Here is an 18978-nt window from a genome sequence, read left to right as displayed (position 1 = left end):
TCGATAAAACGAGGGTGTCCAGCCGCGAAAGTGCTATGGGCATGCATAGCGCAATACATGTAAATTTCTAACCAATAAACCTCGCCATACCGGCACGATGACTGGTGCCCCGCGTTTTGTGTATTACATAATGGCTGCACATATGGAGGAACGTAACGGATAAAGACCAGGGACTAGTCTACACCATCGAAGCATTTTTCTATAAAACCTAATATTTGGAGTTTATGGGCTATGAAATAAGAAAAAACGGCAGTGAATTAAAGCAGCTGAGTTTCAAGAATGTGTTCTTCCCTTCTGGACACTTTATGTTGCCTTGATCAGTCGTATTTTGCACATAAACCATCGCTTCGCTGAAGTGAAAGTGCGATGTTTTTGTTTTGTTTTTGTCAACATGCATGGCTGTGTGCATATGACTATGAGGCGGTGACTCCAGAGTCTGCAAAGACTCAACTGACAATTCTAATTTTATGTCAAAACTAACATGATAAAGGCGTCTCCCAATAATATATCCCATTAACGTTGGGCTGCACATGACATCTTCAAATAATATAAAATTCTGCACAACATGGGGCAAGTATTGTATTTGACAGTAATCGTTATTACTTCAGATTCGATTTGCTGTCCAATATCTCCCTGAACAGTTTTATTTGGCGGCGTTTAACACAAATATTATTCCTGGCCAAATTATGTCCAAATTGCCTGCCTGCGGAGGATGCGCAATTGACCAGTTTGACATGCAAAACAGGTCAGTGGTTAATTTCCTGTTCTCACTTAAAGTGATACTACGATGTGATTTACAACTTTGCGGAAATACGTCCGTTTTTAATTGTTGATCACAAATGTAAAGCTCAAATTTTCCATTTTTGATTAGACTTATTATAAAATCGCTGAATGTAAACCGCCGCGACCGCGAAAATGTTCATGTTGTGACGTCATCAACGAAAACGGCATCGAAGCGAGCCGTCCGGGCGGGATTAAACCATCAATTTCTTGAAAATGTGCATTTCGATTCGAAAACCTTACCGATTTATGAGAAAGTGACGTAGTCATTTGTCAAAAACAGCTAAAACATCATATGGTGAAATTTGACACGGGTTACCCTTTAAAGTTGTTGCAAGTTTCATTCAATGAACGACAAGCAAATGACGTGATGAGTTGTCGGTATTTTCAAAAGAACGGATGAGTCGATAATACTATCCACACTCTTATAGCACGTTTCGAGCTTTAACCTGACCTTGCTATAAGCACTTTTGGGAAGTATTCTCATCTTCCACGTATTAATGAGCAGTCAGGCAGGGATTGCCGGGGAGTTATCGCCAATAGCATCCCGCGAAGTTACTATTTATAGCTCACAAGGTCATTTGCATAAGATATTGATGACGTTTTAGTCACGTGACAGTCGGACATCGACACTTATTTCTACGAATTTGAGCTTATTTCAAAGTCAGTTATCTTTGACCCTGCATTGTTTTTAGCATGAATGATACCATAGAGTCAGAGAGAGAGAAATATTCAGAACAATTATGTAGTATTTCCAACACTCGGACATGTGCTAGACTAAATCTAACTGCCCTAGTTAGAAAGCCTGAATCCATTACGAAACCGCATGTTTGTCCGACATTGCCTGTAATTCAGCGATGGGGAAATAGAGGGCAGCAGCTGCAGTGACGTCATCTTCGCGGAATGCTATTCGGGCGACAACCGCCTCGACTAACTCTCCGGCAATTCGGCCATATTGACACTTGGTCGAATGTCCAGCATTATGACAAATGTGCAATTTTCGCTAAATTTCACAGCTTTGAGATTAAAGCGCATAATAGAACCCCTTTGTTCCCTGGAGATATATCCGAGAGGACATTCCAAAGCTTTACAATGGGGAGCACTTCTGTGGTAAAAGATATTGAATCAAGTACCGACGCACCTGAACTCCATTGGAAACCCCGGCCCATATCCCCCCCCCCCCAAATGAATCGGTCTGTCCATCTTCGGGTCCATCACCACATGACCTGTGCTATATGGATCTGCCTATAGTCAAAATCTATTCGTCGCCCCAGACACTCCGGCAGTGAGGACATACGGACACGTGGATCAATTCCGTCTGATTCCTGTCTGTCACAACTCAATACAATATCCCCTATTTTTGGACACTAATATAATCTCGACATATTGACAGGCACTTTATGGGCGTTTGATGGCTACCAGAGGTCCGGCTCGGCCCTCATCGACTCTTCATTTGGCCAGTGAGCTCACATCTACGTCTTGTAATATTGATAACACAATAAATTACAACAAGGTGAGGGTAATGTCACAGCGCCGGAGTGTTTTTGAGGAGAATTTTGAATGTTTGACTGCGAGATTTGAAAGAAATGGTGAAGCCATAGGCCAGAAATAGACCAAAAAAATAGCCGGAAACGCATCAAAGACAAGCCCGACTAGTCCACTTCATGTAGTCAAATGCCACTGAAGGTGGCCCGTGTTGCCAGTTGGTTGAAGAGAAACTTGAATATCAGCTCTGAATATTTATCATATTAGTGACACATCACAGCATACCAAGTATCAAAAGTGTATGAGCGAGCGCGAGTCGTCCGCATCGGCGCTTATCCGGATGTGCGCGGTTAAGTCGCCATTGCAGTTAGTGCTGGACAATTCTTGTCGTAACGCTGATAAAAAATCAGAACGACGAAGAAGAGGTCGGTCGAGATATGAGACGATGTTTTTCCTTCAAAATAAATGTCAACGAATGCGATATCGTTCGCCCAATAAAACGATAAACGTGCTAAAATGTCATCGGTTCATTCTCCGCCAGGACAAATACAGTAATTCAATACTCGCATCATAAACAAAATCATCACATTAAGACTATCACTGGATAAGTGTCATGTTAGGTATAGACACTGCCAATATAACACCTCTGGTATTGTGTTCCAGCCGATTAAGTCGACAAATTTGCATCCAGAGATTCAGGTTTTTGATACTCCTACGCCAAGGCTCCTACGCGTAACATACAAAAGTGAAATAACGAGAGGCGGAGAGTATGATTGAAAACCTCTGGTGCCATCAGGATGACAACTCGGATACTCGTGTCACTACATCTGACTTCACCCTGAAGAATCGGTTCCCCAGCTAGCTGAGAATCTTATCTTAGTCTGGTGTATTCATGGCAGGCTTTCCAGCTTACCGAGCAGCCTACCCAAGAAAGTGCCGGTGTAAGAGTAACAAATGGCCCCCCCCCCTGGAAAAAGTGTCCAGCCCTATTGTATTCTACAATATGGTTCTATAGGGACGTTGACCATCAATAGCTCAGAGATTGAAGCACATAATAGAATCCTTTGCTTCCCGGGCATTCTATCCTAGGACATTTTAAACTTCTACACCCGCATGGAAAAAAGCGGGCCGCATCACATAAGTCTCGAAAAATAGGCAAAATGTGCGCCCCGGGATGTGCGCTCGTTGGTGTATTATACTTATAAAAATAACCGGAGTCAATATGGCGACATGGACGATATGGCATCATACCCGTGCATTCGATTTCGAGGTAAAATATACCAAATCAAGCAGATTTGCATGCAGGTAAACTTCAAAACATGTATGTTTGTTTTTCGGCTTTTTGGTTTCCTGCAGCACCAGTAATTACGTGCACATCAGGCCTTACATGTAGCATTCATGGACCATTGAACATTGGCGTTGTGACAGGACAGCTGCATGGCACACCCCTACAATTAGTTGTCTTTGTGATTGCTGCTAATCTACACTAATCTAGACTACTCGAACTTCTTTGATGTTCATTAGCTCAACGACAAAATGTTAATGTATTTTTGTGGTTAGTGCAAAACATACAGCGTTGTCCAGCGTGGTTTTTCCACATCGTTACAACACTGAAATATGAAATTAAAAATATGAATATATTCTTCTATAAAGTAATATATTTCAACGAAACTCGAACTTAATCAGCAAAATGTATCAAAAATTATTATAAGTATGTGGAACCACGTATTCACAAATCTAAAACAACTTTTTAGGCAAACTAATATAATCATTCGTTTCTTATATCAGTTACTTACTTGTCTTTGCGTACGATTTTTGGCCATTTTTTAAACCAAAATCTACATATGCCCCCCCCCCCCCACCCGCTAATCCAAGGAAGAAAGGCTATGAATAGAGAGACACACGACTTTCAATCTCATATAGAATGGGCACCAGGTCACTCTAGGACCTTCAAATGACATTTATTGGTTAAAACACAATCTGCATCAGGCAAGAATATTAATATAGGTACATTATTATCAAAACATACATGTGGAAATCAAACACTTCAAATATATAAAATTACTAGAATTCCCACTCATGGTATGTAAATAAAGGGACGGGACATATACAATGAATGCTGCAGAATAGACACGGTGACCCTAAGCATGATATACACAGAAAGAATGTCCCCGTGGTAGTGCACGGTACAAAATTACCACCAAACCAAAAAAATGAAAACCATTTTAGAATAAACCAGAGCGCCATGATTCTCATACTTGTAGCTAGAAATATCTAGGAATGTATTCAACATTTATGTTTCGAACTCTGTTGGCCTGAGCTTGGCCTAGTATTAAATGACCAATGACTCGACGTGACACGATACACATTAAGATGTTCGCACTCGCCGTCTGCCAGTGCGTTTATTGCCGAACAAAACCAATCAAAACATTTGTTTCAAATATTGCCACAAAAATCAAACTCTACCAAACTCAAGTTTAATAACTCCTCTACATACATAACTACAGAAAATAAGAAATGAATGATTATCTTTGGCTTTAAAAAATGTTTTAGATACATAGTCCCACGGAATTTGTAGCATATTTCGCTGATTACGTTCACGTTTTGTTGAAATATATTACTTTATAGGAGAAGGTATAATTTTTTAGTTCAGATGTAGATAGCAGGACTATCCAGGAATGCGCCTGCAAAACAAAATCAAAGTTTGGATCGCTGGTTTTCGAGTAAAAAAGGATTTGCTAAAGCCGATATAGCACAAAATTGTAATAAAACGATTGGCGAGTTCAGTGTTCAGCTATCGGAACGATTACACAATTGCTTGTTCACTTTTACGTCGGCACTCGGTGTATAATGGTTGAAAATGCTGTAAGGGTAATCATTCACAATCATCGTTGGAAAGCATTGTAGCCTCTTGTCGTCAAGCTAATCACAATATATTGCTATCACCATGTCTGCCGCACCAGCCAAGAAGCCCGCCACCACCAAGAAGCCAGTGGAGCATCCGAAGTACAGTGAGATGATCGCAGCCGCCGTCGACGCGCTGAAAGAACGCAATGGATCTTCGAGACAAGCCATCATCAAGTACATCAAAGGGAACTACAAAGTCGGGGAAAATGCTGATGTTCACGTTAAGCTCGCTCTGAAAAAGGGCGTCTTTGCCGGCGAACTCGTTCAAGTCAAGGGAACTGGTGCCAGCGGAAGCTTCAAGTTGGCCGCTAAGAAACCCGCTGCCAAGAAAGTTGTCGTAAAGAAACCCATCGTCAAGAAAGCCGCTGTGAAGAAGCCTGCTGCAAAGAAACCAGCTGCGAAGAAGCCTGCTGCAAAGAAACCAGCTGCGAAGAGCCCTGCTGCGAAGAAACCATCAGCTGCTAAGAAGCCAGCTGCGAAGAAACCAGCAGCTGCCAAGAAGCCAGCTGCGAAGAAGCCAGCTGCGAAGAAACCAGCTGCGAAGAAGCCAGCCGCCAAGAAAGCTACGAAGAAGCCGGCTGCCAAGAAAATAGCGAAGAAGTAAAATGTCACTAGAGTTCAATAACCAACGGCCCTTATAAGGGCCACCCCAAATATTTAAAAGGAGACCATTCGTCACAATTGGCTTGTAACCGATCCTGTGGAATAGAGCTAATTTTTATTTCACACGTTTCATATTACCATGATGTTGAATAGCATTCCGCGATAATGATGTCACTGCAGCTGCTGCCCTCTATTTCCCCATCGCTGAATTACAGGCAATGTCGGACAAACATGCGGTTTCGTAATGGATTCAGGCTTTCTAACTAGGGCAGTTAGATTCAATCCGGCACATGTCCGAGTGTTGGAAATACTACATAATTGTTCTAAATATTTCTCTCTCTGACTCTTTGGTATCATTCATGCTAAAAACAATGCAGGGTCAAAGATAATTGACTTTGAAATAAGCTCAGATGCGTAGAAATAAGTGTCGATGTCCGACTGTCGCGTGACTAAAACGTCATCAATGTCTTATTCAAATGACCTTGTGAGCTATAAATAGTAACTTCGCGGAATGCTATTCTAGATATTTTTTTGGGTGGTTGCCACTTTGATGGAGGCCCTTATAATGTTTTAGTTACATTGTGCAAGCTTATACAGGTGAGGAATCTGTAAGCTCTTCTGTCAAGAAATTTGAAGGGAAAATCTTCAATAAAATATTACGGGGCAGTGGAGTGACAGGGAGGGCCGAGGATGGGACACTTTTTCTGTCCTGTCCTGTAGTAGGTTGGCTGGGTAATTTCGGCACATTCCTGACGCTATTAGAAAACTTACAAGATAAAGACTGTGGCACCAATGATGTGAGCAATGGCGGATTTGCACTAAAGTTCAAGCCGATTCTCTTGGGAGTCAAGTCTGCTAAAATAGCTCAATGCTCACTAAAAATCAAAAGAGATCGGGGTCATTAGGCGCACCAGCTATCTGCCATACTTGGGTTCACAAACTGTCAACAAAGCCTCATCACAGCAAAGGCAAAGGTTGGAAGCGAAGCGTATTGTCTTTGATATCGTCCCAATTATTACTTTATACCGAAATCAAAGTAAGGTATTGATCAGTAGGCTGTCTTTGTGATATATGTATGTCAAGGTTTGTGATGCTGGGGAATCTACGTATGACATGTCTTCAGGGGATCACAGGAAATTCATTCCGATGGCACAATTCTTTGTTGCATAAGCCCGCGCATGAGGTGGCCAAGTGCACATCTTAATGTCGACGGTGTACATGTACAGCCGACTGAGAAAATACCCAATTCTCATTGAAATACCCTACGTAACGAAAGAACATGTTCGTGGACTCTTGGAGTAACCATAGGCTGGTTCTTCTACGACGGACTTCTTTATAGCTGTTGTCGTTTGTACATAGTGGACGCTATTGCCCAGTCGCATAACTTCATCGACTGCGAACACAGATGACCCGCTACTCCATGATTAGACGTCCGTGATCACACCTACACCGGAATGTGCTTAATTGCAATCACTTCATAACTCCGGCTCTATATCGCATAAGAATCTTTTAATTAACCAGATTTTGGTCGTGAACATCACTTCCACTGATACACGGTTCCCGGATATGACTGCGGCAACATGTCGTCTGGTCAGTGTCTGGCAATGACCTCGGAACCAATCTGACGACGCCATCTTGTCTCACAATGTCAAATGCATGTGTACATGGTCACCGGTGTATTCGCATACCGACACAGGATTGTATCGCATCACTCCACAACACTAACGTATTGTTATTCCAAGCCAAAGAGACGTAGATCTGTTGCACAATGATACAATGGGATACGTAAAGATTACGTGAAACTTAGCGTGGAATTCAATCGTATCGTTAAAAGTTGGCCTCATGTTGTTCTTGCCATCTATTAAAAATTAATCCAGATACAATGGTCCATAGATAACAAACAATGACATAGCAATTGCAAAATGAATAAAAATCAGACGACATCTTTGTCTACGCACTTAGGAATCCCTCTCCCAAATTTACCACAATGTACACGATATCGAAACATTCTCTCTGCCATAGCAGCTTCCCAAAAGTCGCGCAACAAAAATGGCAGCGTCCAACGACGTCAACAGATTATGACGAGGAGGATACAGATTGAAAACAACAGCACAACTCTATCTGATATGAGAGTAGTAGCAGGGGACCACGATGCGTCCTAATAAATGAAAAATGAGGCATACCTACCATAGTTATTTCGCTGAGGGAACTGAGGCTGTTGATATGTAGGATGATTTTGACCTCGATGGCTTGAGCTGGAATGGATACATAGAAGGACATTGATGAGATATGGCCAAGAACCAACCCGGGTCATATTTTTTAAATAACCTGAACTTTTCCATGATTACATGTTACAATATATAGGCCTACGAGAGTAATAAATAGGTGGTTCGCTCGTGTATATTGTTTTATATGTCCCACAGTTAATTAGAAATACAGCGGTACAGTAACCAGGCATGCTAACGGGATGAAACTTGACATGTAGAGCACATCTTTATCAATGTATACGGCAGCAATGTAAAATGTATATTTAATGGGTATAAGCTTACACCCAACAAATTATCATACTCAAATTCAAATTCAATTCCTTATTTCAAAGTTTTGAAAGAACTAACCTGGCCCTTTGTTTCGATAGAGTTCAGTAGTTTTAAAGACATGAGTTTTAAAGAAATGATCTTGTTACAGGTACTTAATATATAGACAGGTTTCGCAAGCCTTACGAGGAGTACGACATGTACGCGTACATGTAAATCAATTTTATCGTCGATTTCGTAACGTTTGCCCGATACCTCATTCATCAACCTTATGAAATCCGGTTTACGAGTTCCCCGCAACTGAATTTGCACAGGACTTGATGAAATACCCCTTCGTACATAATCGTTCATCCGTAAGGGTTGCGAAACCTGCCTATTAGAACATCATTTTGTCCGGTCCTAAAGTAGGAATTTCTTCTATTTAGTTGCATGGAAAACTTTACACGAAATCAATATAACACCACAAGTAGACTCTTCGGTGATTGCAGTGAACTTGCCAGTTTACAGTGCAGTGCATGTACGCCAGTCAGTCCGTGCTTTGAATATTCAAACAAATCGGCGTTATGTATCAAATGAAACAAGCTTCGGACACGAGTTCTCTAAGTTATGCTGTAAAGCCTGTCGAAACATAACTCTGGCGTTATCAATAGTGTAAGGAAATAATCATCATCCATATACGTTTTTAAATTATGATGGAACACGGGTGATACGAACCGCAATTGATTAGTGATCCACACACAAAAACTGTGCAACTGAAGAAAAAACGTCTTGAACATGTATAGTGAAATTCAATGCCTTAAAACAAACCGGGTCTTTGTCTTGTAAACACTGTTTTATACACTTCTAATTGGCTCCAGAAAGACCAACTGTATTGAAGAATCTTAAAAAAACAAGTGCGGCTTTTTTACCAAACCGTTAACCGTACTTCGCAGGCTATTTTTACGGTATTTTGCATGAGTTTCGATGTACATACGCAGTCACGAAAAATGGGTGATACAAAAACGATTATATACTTTTGATTTTGAAAAAATTCCCAAATATAAAACTTGATTTTTACCAAAAATTTGGTAACATTAGATATATAGCTTTGGACTTTTTTCAAGATGAAAAGTATATGATCTTTTTTGTATCACCTAGTACTGTCGAAACTCGGTACTGTCGGATTCAAGGTGTTGATAGTATACTCTCCCGACATACTCTGCTATTTTTCAACTTGTTCTACCACCGGCGTTATTAGTAACTACATGTACTAGGCGACACGAGACAGATACTTTCGATTTTTAATTAACTCCCACAAGAACAATTAAAAGGTTTAGGCCACACGAAGCTAAGGTCAAACAATGGCATTGATGTCAGCTTCGTGTGGATGAGTTATTGAAAATCTGTATGGGAATTACTAAAAATGAAAAGTGTCTCGATCTTTATTGTTTCACCCAGTAGTGGGTTGTAGGAGTTAGTGGGGCATCGCTTTTTTACATCGTCTTTGGAAGGTTTTCCGTTAGCGTTTGTTGACGAATGATAGCACAGGGCTTGCTAAAAGTTACAACATAGCGGATTGGACAATATAATCCGCTACTTTTTTTTTATACCGGGTGTTTAAAAATTCTGCCTCGCTAAGACATTAAATCTAGTTGGAATCTGACGAAGATGATTTATAACTGATAAGAAAATATGGAGTTATTTGTGGATACGCCGTTCTCCCTCACCAGGCCGGTGCGAATCGGGGCCCAATTTTCTACCCAAACACTTAACATTACGCTCTTTCAAGCAACCGTCGCGTTCAACGTTTATCCCCTTCACAAATCTGCTGTGCTGCGCTCCGTTTCAGTTGGCATACACTGCGCCTGAAAGGGACGAAGTGCGAGGTGCGAAAATGATTGGTTGACGAAACAATGGCCTGATTGGTTGGCTAGCCTTGTGACGTCAAACTATTTTTACACAGAGGGGTTTTCCAGTTTTTCATCATGGTTTAAACTTAAATGCGTTTGGGCTGGAATTCCTGGCTTTTTTCGAGGTAGCACATTGGCTCGATGTACAGTGTAGCGGATCGAGGCTATAATATAATGGGCTACTCCTACGACTGTTTTTGTTTCTTCGGAAATTTCCGAAGAGGGTACGAAATAACGCCAATCAATATAGGGCGAAAGCAGCGCGCACGAAAGCTTTGTGAAGTGCTGAGAATGGGCTGAATGCATGGTCGTGTGTGAGCTGTTGGCAATGCATGGGGAAAATCCGGGTCAGTGTCCACCGGTTAGTGCAAGAAAGACATTCAATTTGGACATTTATTCCACATGTATAAAGCATTTCTTGAGTAAAATAGCGTGGTTCGTTTCTTCAACACCCAGTATATATGAGACAAGTAATGTAAAGATGACCCGTGTTTAATGAGACATGAATTGGACTATACAGAACTAAAGGGGATTGCAGAGAAAGGCAGGACGGGTTTACCCCGCGAAATCAGCTGCAACCTCTCCGAGCATCTCCCGCTTCTCCGAGTAATTGATAACCACCTATCCGAGCAAATATCGGTTTCAAAACCTAAACATACATGTAGCTCCGTGGTGGTCCTGGTGTAGCCTCGTCACAGCGAGAAAACAGTCGGTCCATACGGGTTGTTTAGAAGTGATCTTCAGTTGGTGACTGGATTTGCTCAGAGAGGTGGTTGGCGATGACTCGGCGAGGTGGGAGATGCTCGGAGAGGTTGCAGCTGATTCTACAGGGTGGGGTTAGGGTATACCTTCTGACGGGTTCTCGTAGTTGAGGGGTACTGAAAACAAACAAATTGGAGAGAGGGATTCCTTAGCTAACATGATAACAATACATTTCTTAATGTACAACAAAATTCCTGTATCGCGCGCGCTCTCCCACCTTTCGCGCTCGTTTTGTAGAGCGGCATCGTGGTATTTCCTAAATACAGGGTGATGCAATAAAAAGTAAAGTGTTAATGACACATCCAGGGTGTGCCAGATGTGAGCCGAGACGTTTTTGACATCCCATTTTCAAAACAATGTTGCTCAGCGATGCATGATCGGAGGATTACAATCGAGGGCTCAGTGAATCAGCCGTAGCTCCTACTTCATGGTACAAATATAATTTTAGCCAAATGATTATCATCCTGGACGAATTATCCCTTTACTTTTTGATTACCTTTTATTGACTAACACTCTATTACATAGGCTTCTCCTATGAAATTATAAGTTGGACACATTTTCTCATACATGTAAGCCTAATAAATTGTGCTAATGTGTCGCTGGGCGACGGAAATGAACTGAAATTCAGTGAGCTTCCGCCGACATGTTAAGGGAAGTAATTCGTAAAGTGTTAGTGACAACTGCTTGACACTCGTTGATGAGGACACCATTTTTGGATTTAGTCGGAAGAGTTATATGTAAACCAGTTTGCCCCTTCCATTTTATGTCCCACAACTAATTTAACGAAAGATCCCGTGACTTTTGTAATAGGCTATGTAACCGTTTACCGGTAATAGGAGTTTTGTATACCTACCTCAAGCAGATGCCCCAATTCTATCGGTGATTATTTGGAGTGGCCGCTCCGTAATTATCCGAAGGAATAAACCGTTAAACGGATCAGCAAACTTTCTCGAGGTAACTCTCGAGGCAATAAAATCCGGAGGTAGGGTAATACACTTAGTCCAGAGTGGGTTATAACTAATAACGGGCAATAACATTAACTATATTAAGCTATGCATTAACGTAGAAGAGGACGCAAACAGCATGCTGCTTTAATGGCCTATTAGTAAGAATCCTGAGAAATGATTTCAAGATCTCAGCTGGAGTGTCTATGGCTTCAAGTAGAATGATGGTAATAAGGCGATTTCATCAGGGTTCTAGTTGGTGCCTAAGATACTTTGACTTGGCATGGTAATTGATTTCACTAGCTAGCAGCCTGTTAGGTGGTCGTTATGGATTGAAGCCATCTGACATATCAAACCCATCGACCCAAGAATGCGAGTCAGTTCAGAAAATGTCCAATATGTACTAAAATTTACCAACTTTCAAAACTATTTACACTATCTTAAAGGGACGTAGTTTTGGACATGGCTTGTCTATTTTTGGTGGGCAAAAGGTTAAACCCCATCTTAGTGCATAATCTATTGCAGTTAAATGATTCAACTATCAGCGTTATCGTTAATGAAATCTACTGAAAGAGATAACGCTCAGTTGAGCTAACGCTGGCGTTTGTCACTAAAACTGATTGAGCAACTTGGCCCTGATTGATTCGTCTGCATTGTTTACGAGTGGGCGGCTAAAATTTAGAAAAAAAAAACATTGTCGCAGTGCAGTCTACATGGCATTGTGTACAAACGTGAACAGGCTTGTCTTGAAGAAATCATAGACGCATGTATAGGAGAGACCCCTATCGGCGATTTCATGAAACTTAATTCGACCGAACTAATGGTATATCAGCGTTATTCCACCTTCAGGGTCAAGACATAGAAAGATCTGGCCTTCTTTAATCGAATGTTTCGATTGTAAGTCTGCCAATGGACGCCCAATTGAATAACAAAGCCATAAATAACCACAAATGCCGATGGCAGCTGGGCTATACGGCGAGTATAAAGCAACAGAAACGTGCTTGGACGAACTTCCTGACATGAGCAATATTCGACCAATGTTTGGTGCAAATATCTATAATCACCACCAAGAACATTTGGACACAATTTATCACACTTCGTATGTTTGATTAAATGCCATCACGTTCAAGAAAAGTACCAATTGCTGTAATTCTAAAGTAAGGCGAAACTAGATTTCAGCTATTTTCCTGTTGTGGTGCCAATGTGGGTGCGGTTCGAGCCCAAGTTTGACCGCGTCCTCGTGTCATTTGGGTTTACGCTGGGTATCCGGTTTCCTTCTACATATAAAGTACAAATTGGGCAATACAATGTACTGTTGACGCCAAGCTCTTAACACGATATTTTGAACAGCCTTCTCAACTTACCTGGTCTTCTAGACTTTTTGTAATGATCTGCTTCAAATAACTCCTCTATAAAATCGTCTATATGTTCCTGGGCTTTGAAGTCTGACGCTATGAGACCGTACGTGAATGAACACCACATTCTGAAATGGAGAAAGAAAACGGACTTAAGAAGGCGGCGGAAGAAACACAAAAGTTATAATTTCTCTTTTGGGTAATAGGTGACCCCTTCGTGTTCTAAAGACAGCACATTTTCCCATACCTGTTGTCCTTATTAACGACTGACTTCTGGCTTCAGCGCTTTTTCAACGACTGCTTGCTGAAAAAGCACTTCACCATCTCGGCCCCATCTTCCTGACTATACGTACATATAGCTTTTCAATCAAAAGAAACAAGGGACTATTTAAAACAGTAATCGAATATATATGACGCCTTGGCGATCAGGAATCCGGCACTGTAAGTAAATCAACACGGCCGAAATATGAGAGCCGAGATTTTCGTTGCTGCGACAACAAACTCTCGTTTGCGGAAGTCATCGGTGGCACCTGCGATGAGAATCGGCGATCGCTGAGATCTGCAATCAATATCAAACACAGTGATTACCAGTTTTATCCGCAGACGAGCGATTACTTTCTCACTCGAGCAGCGCTAATTGTCGCTGGTCGTAGTTACAAAAATCTCTCGTTTGCGGGGCGCTTAGTAGCCTTCACGCATCGCGCTCTGACACTGATTTCGGACATACCACAATAAAATATCTAGTTTCGTTGTGTGTGTTAGCATGTAGTCCATGCCTAGCCAAATGGAATTATAAAAAAACCAACTCGAATTAGTGTCGTAATTTTGCGCGAAAATATCAAGGAAATGAGATCACTGATAGAATTTGTGGCAAATAAAACACGAGAATGCAGAGCCATTCTATTTCCCAATCGCTATTGGCGCCGACACGAAGTTGAGCATAGCATGTTCAAAGCTAATAAAACAGTGATTCCATAACAGCTCTGGAGAGAGAGGTTCTGAAGATCAAAATGAATGCATCACTGTTGCAACAACATGGTCTAAGAATCAGTGATGAATAGACACTATGCTTACATCACCTCAAGGCTGGATATGAGCAATGGGCTTCTGTACGGTTTACCGGACGAAACCATTGCTCCGCTCCAGCGGGTACAGAACTCAGCCGCTAGGCTTATCTGTGGTACGAGGGAGCGTGATCACATCACTCCCATCTTGAAGCAGCTCCATTGGCTCCCAGTAAAGAGCCGAGCTGTCTTCAAGGTGCTGGTGATGTGTTTCAAGGCCCTCAATTTCTGTCTTCACTTTTGCAGCGTAACGAAGGTGGGCGCCTTACCAGGTCATTCTGTTCAAAGTGTCTCCTTGTACCTCGCTCAAAATCAAAGTACGGGGATCGCAGTTTCTCCGTGGCTGCCCCTTATATCTGGAATCGACTCCCCAAAGCAATTACATCTGCTGACCCTCACCCAATTCAAATCCCTTCTTAAAACACACTTGTTCAATCTTCACTTCAAAAAATAGAGTAGGTAGCGCTTTGAGCAGGGTGATCTGGAAAGGCGCTTTACAAATTCTATATTTATATTTATATTTACTATAGGGAACCTTGACAGAGTAACGGTTTTCAATACATAAATAGATTGTGAGCCTCGCTCAGGATTACATCGAAGTAAAGTTTTAAAGGGACAACTTGGACATGAGATCATTTGGTTTTTCATACAAAAATGGCTTCCAGCAGGACCGGGACTTCCACGAACACGATAATTGAAAATCTTTGCCATGCAATAAACAAAGCACTAGAACTGGGTATAACAATAGGCCAGCCTGATCTTCCCATGCCATGTCCAAAACTGCCGAGTAACACTGGCGAAACTCCTTATTAGAGATCAGTGTTAGTCTGATACTACAAAAGACGCGCGGCGCATGGTGGCGACCAGGCGTATTATCCTCCTCGCCAGGTAAATACCAGCCCAAGTTGTCCCTTTAAGAAAAGAAATCACCGTTTCATTCCTCCTTTTCGCCTAATGTATCGCGCCCACAGTGTAGCCAACATGCCTAGCGTTGAACATGACAAAATTATGACTACCGGGGATACACCAACAACAGCGATAAATCATGTTGCTCTTAAATGTCCCAAGATCGTGTCGCAATTCAAATTCTATGGGCATATTTAAACGGATTGATGAGTATTTCATCGAAAATACAATGCATTGATAGATTCCCAGATCGATTACGAGACGGAGATTATGATTAGTAAGATAATGAGCAGCGTTGATTGAACCTAGATGACAAATCGATTTTCTAACAGCTGGGTTAGCCATGGCGTGGTTCGCGGTGTCACCAAACTGGCTTTGCCGGTTTCGTCCTCGTACTGTCCTTCTCAATCCGCTGGCTGATAGCAGCGAACTGTAGAAAGGAAGAATTGGCGGAGTATCCAAGACATTCCCAAATGGCCGGGTACCTGGTTACCATAGACTTGAGCACCGCCTTTGGTGATATAGCAATGTTACCCAGAAGTATTAGGGTAGCAGGAAGGGTTGGGCGTTTGTGGTTTCTGAGTCTGAGGGGGTTGGTGTCTGTTGACTGTGCTTTAAGAGAGACTAGGCATGGCGCCAGTCTCTCTTAAAGCACAGTCAACAGGCATTTGGTCTCAGTATTTGGGTTTTGATTGCCATGACTGTACCCCAGTAAAAGTCAGAGGAGGAGAAGTTTGGAATGATGAAAGCATTGAAGAAGAAGAAATGTTATTATATATTGAGGAAAGCAAAATTTATTATGAGACTAGAAGGCAGTGTCCTGACTTGATTATTTTGAAAATGGCAGTCTGAACACATTAAAAGGTGGAACATAGCATTTTATCGACTTTGAAGTGTTCCGCAGTTAAAGGGAGACTATAGGCAGCAGCTAGGTAGGCAAGATAAAGTCATACAAATTTGCCAATAGGGGTCAGTCATATCTCTAGGCATGGCGCCAGTCTCTCTTAAAGCACAGTCAACAGGCATTTGGTCTTAGTATTTGGGTACAGAATCAAGGCAGAATCAAGGCAGCTCAGAGAGCAATGATTGAACGATGCTGTGGACAAGTCCAAGGATACTGCATCAGTCACGACCAACTTCTCATCAGAAAGCGTCACCACCAGCATATTCAATGTTCAGTTCCAACCTGTACCAGTCCAATGCACGCCTGTCATGGTCAGCAGTGGTCAGCTTAGCGCGATATGGAACATTCTTCCGAAACTCAAGCGAGGGAAGTCTGCTCATTAGCCTATCTCGCGCACTGCTCAGGACTTCTTGTCAAACATCGTAGTGAAATCTTGGTACAGTGGGGCGTCCTCGAGGATTGCAGCTGGTCGGACAGACGTGAGGTGGAATGTGGGCGGCTGCACTTCTTCGTTGATGTGCGATGGCAGATAGCACAGTTGTTTCGTTGCATGACAGCTGAAAGTGAATGTGATATCATAGAACTGAGGCGTTTGCAATGAGACTATATGTGAAGTAGAAGCAAGGAGTGAAATGGGCCATCTTCCAGTGACTAATATACAGAGTAAGGGCACTGGGTGTTGTTAGATTCAGCATTGAATGTATTCCTCGTACAAGCGTGAATAGTGTGGACATACAGTGAAAGGTGAGAGACCCCTATTGACTACTTCTTGTAACTTTATCTTGGATATTATATTAGTGTTGAACTTCTAGCCATGGATTATGAAGAAATTGAAGTTGTAGGCATGGAATATGAAAAATTATTCAACGTTGAAAGACATTATTCCATGAGGCTTTGCCGTGATCGCAAAGGACGCGACGCGATTGGTTCACATGCTTATGAGGTATGATAATGATAATTACCTCTATAATGCTACTTGGATAGCGACTGTGTCGTTGATTGCAACAGTGGTCTATGTCAATGTGTGCCTGTAATGTCAATGAAGTATGATGAGGTGATGACGATAGTGCAATTGACTAGGTGGCGCATTTTAGAATCAGCAGTGAGCACTGTGTGTAACATGGTGGAGGCAGCGGAGATAATAACTGTGTCGAAAGTATTGTTATAGGGCCTTCCCTAGGCCCATGGGGTTAAATTTACAATCCACGATTGAAAAGACGTAGTTTGATCGCATTCAACTATAAATCCATTGAACAGTTGTGTTCCTTGGCTTTAGTCAACCGATGACCTTTTGTTGGGCCATGATCGGGGATTGTAAACTGTAAATGTATTATGGACTGGGAGACGGGGGAAACACAAGTGAAATAGACCAAAACAAGTGATTTTGGGCCTTTGGTTTAGACGCATGCCCCACATGCGCCATGCGGGATTAGGCCTATGCGGGATTATACGGTTCATGTGAACTTGTTGACATCTACATGATCTAGTGCCGTTATTGGTCATGGTACATGGTAGGCCAAATCATCATGGCAATATGTTTCAGGAAAAGCTCGGAGTAAAATGAACTGCCGATGAATAATGATGTTGTTCATGTTTACCATGTTTACTATACATAGCCATAGGGTATGCACTGGCCAGTGCACTTTCTGCACGTCGTCATGGTCATGTACGTACGTGATACCTTGCATATTTTGTTTTTTGAATGCGCATGCTTTTTGGGCAAAATCACTTGTACCAACACTAATGAATAATGTCTTCTTATCCCTATGACTCCATACACAGTGAGGGCATTGTCCCATTCTCATCAAATGGTAACTTATTCAAGTTATTGTACCGTATTGTTGGGGAGCAGATACCTACCGCTGCACGCCTGTCATAATCAGCAGTGATGAGCTTAGCGCGATATGGAACATTCTTCAGAAACTCAAGCGAGGGAAGTCTGCTCATTAGCATATCTCGCGCACTGCTCCTTATTGTCAAACATCGTAGTGAAATCGTAATGGAAAACGTCTGGCTTTGCGCCAGACGTTGAGACTAATAAGTGAAGAACTAGTAGGTAAAGAACTTCTACTTGCGCGAGACTGCTCTGATAAAATTATCATTGCAGAGACTACGGTGACGTACACATATACTTTTTTTACAATCAAAAATGCCCTCAAAAGACGACATGGAATGATTATTTTATTGATATTTCCTACTATATACCTTCCAATTATCACTTTATACAAATAGATCGGCGTTAGGTCGCATGCTTTTCTTTCCTGGTGACACTATAAAGCAAAATAGTTGCAACCCCGTAAATGCGCTATAAGTCCAATAATAAGTGACGGTGACCCGTTATAAATGTTTTGCCAGCTTCGCTTTTTTGCCGCTACGCGGCGCGTTGGGCCCTTGCGTCAAGCGACATGCACAGCGAGGAAGTAGTAGGCGAATTCTATATCATTTCAGCGATTTTTCATCGGTTACATCCGCCACCTGGGTGAGTTGATGATAGAAGACGAAATATTTCTCTTCGGAATGACTACGGGAAATGATGCCTTCTTTCGTCAACAAATTTAGAAAACACCTTACAATAGTGTTGTTGCCCCTCACATCGCCCCGCCAATAGCGATTATCATGATTACAGGCGAATACTGACAAAAAACTGCAGCCTTACTGAACTATCATTATTTTCAATACTACATGCATCATGGGACAACAAAGAGCGTAGTGACATATCATTAACATGACTAGCGAACTTCCGCCGAATTATAGACTGTTGGTAACATTCCGTTCTAATGCACTCTGTGGCGGTTCAGTTATTTTTCAATGATCCTATTGAGAAGTCCCGGTCCTGCAGGAAGTC

General features: G+C 41.9%; 2 protein-coding genes across 4 annotated transcripts in view; one reads left to right on the top strand and one right to left on the bottom strand.

Annotated features, from left to right (window-relative positions):
* The window catches only part of LOC135493652 (glycine receptor subunit alpha-1-like), a 98039-nt gene that overhangs the window by 16861 nt on the left and 62200 nt on the right, over positions 1–18978 (bottom strand). For all 3 annotated transcript variants that reach the window (XM_064781141.1, XM_064781143.1, XM_064781142.1), the window contains exons 3-4: positions 13269–13387; positions 7963–8030 (exon numbers count right to left, since the gene is read on the bottom strand). In XM_064781141.1, coding sequence (XP_064637211.1) covers positions 7963–8030; positions 13269–13387 — 187 coding nt within the window. The remainder of the gene's footprint in view (positions 1–7962; positions 8031–13268; positions 13388–18978) is intronic.
* On the top strand, positions 5175–5802 carry LOC135493772 (histone H1-delta-like). The gene has a single exon (XM_064781322.1). The coding sequence runs from the start codon at positions 5213–5215 to the stop codon at positions 5774–5776; it is 564 nt and encodes a 187-aa protein (XP_064637392.1). The 5' UTR covers positions 5175–5212; the 3' UTR covers positions 5777–5802.

This window comes from Lineus longissimus, chromosome 9, assembly GCF_910592395.1.
Source record: "Lineus longissimus chromosome 9, tnLinLong1.2, whole genome shotgun sequence".
NCBI classification, from domain to species: Eukaryota; Metazoa; Nemertea; class Pilidiophora; order Heteronemertea; family Lineidae; genus Lineus; species Lineus longissimus.
The sequence above is the reverse complement of the archived record's forward strand: the minus strand, read 5'-3'. Positions and strand labels throughout refer to the sequence as shown.

What these genes read in the sequence shown, in the direction of transcription:
- LOC135493772 (XM_064781322.1), top strand. Translation starts at nt 5,213, where the DNA reads ATGTCTGCCGCACCAGCCAAGAAGCCCGCCACCACCAAGAAGCCAGTG.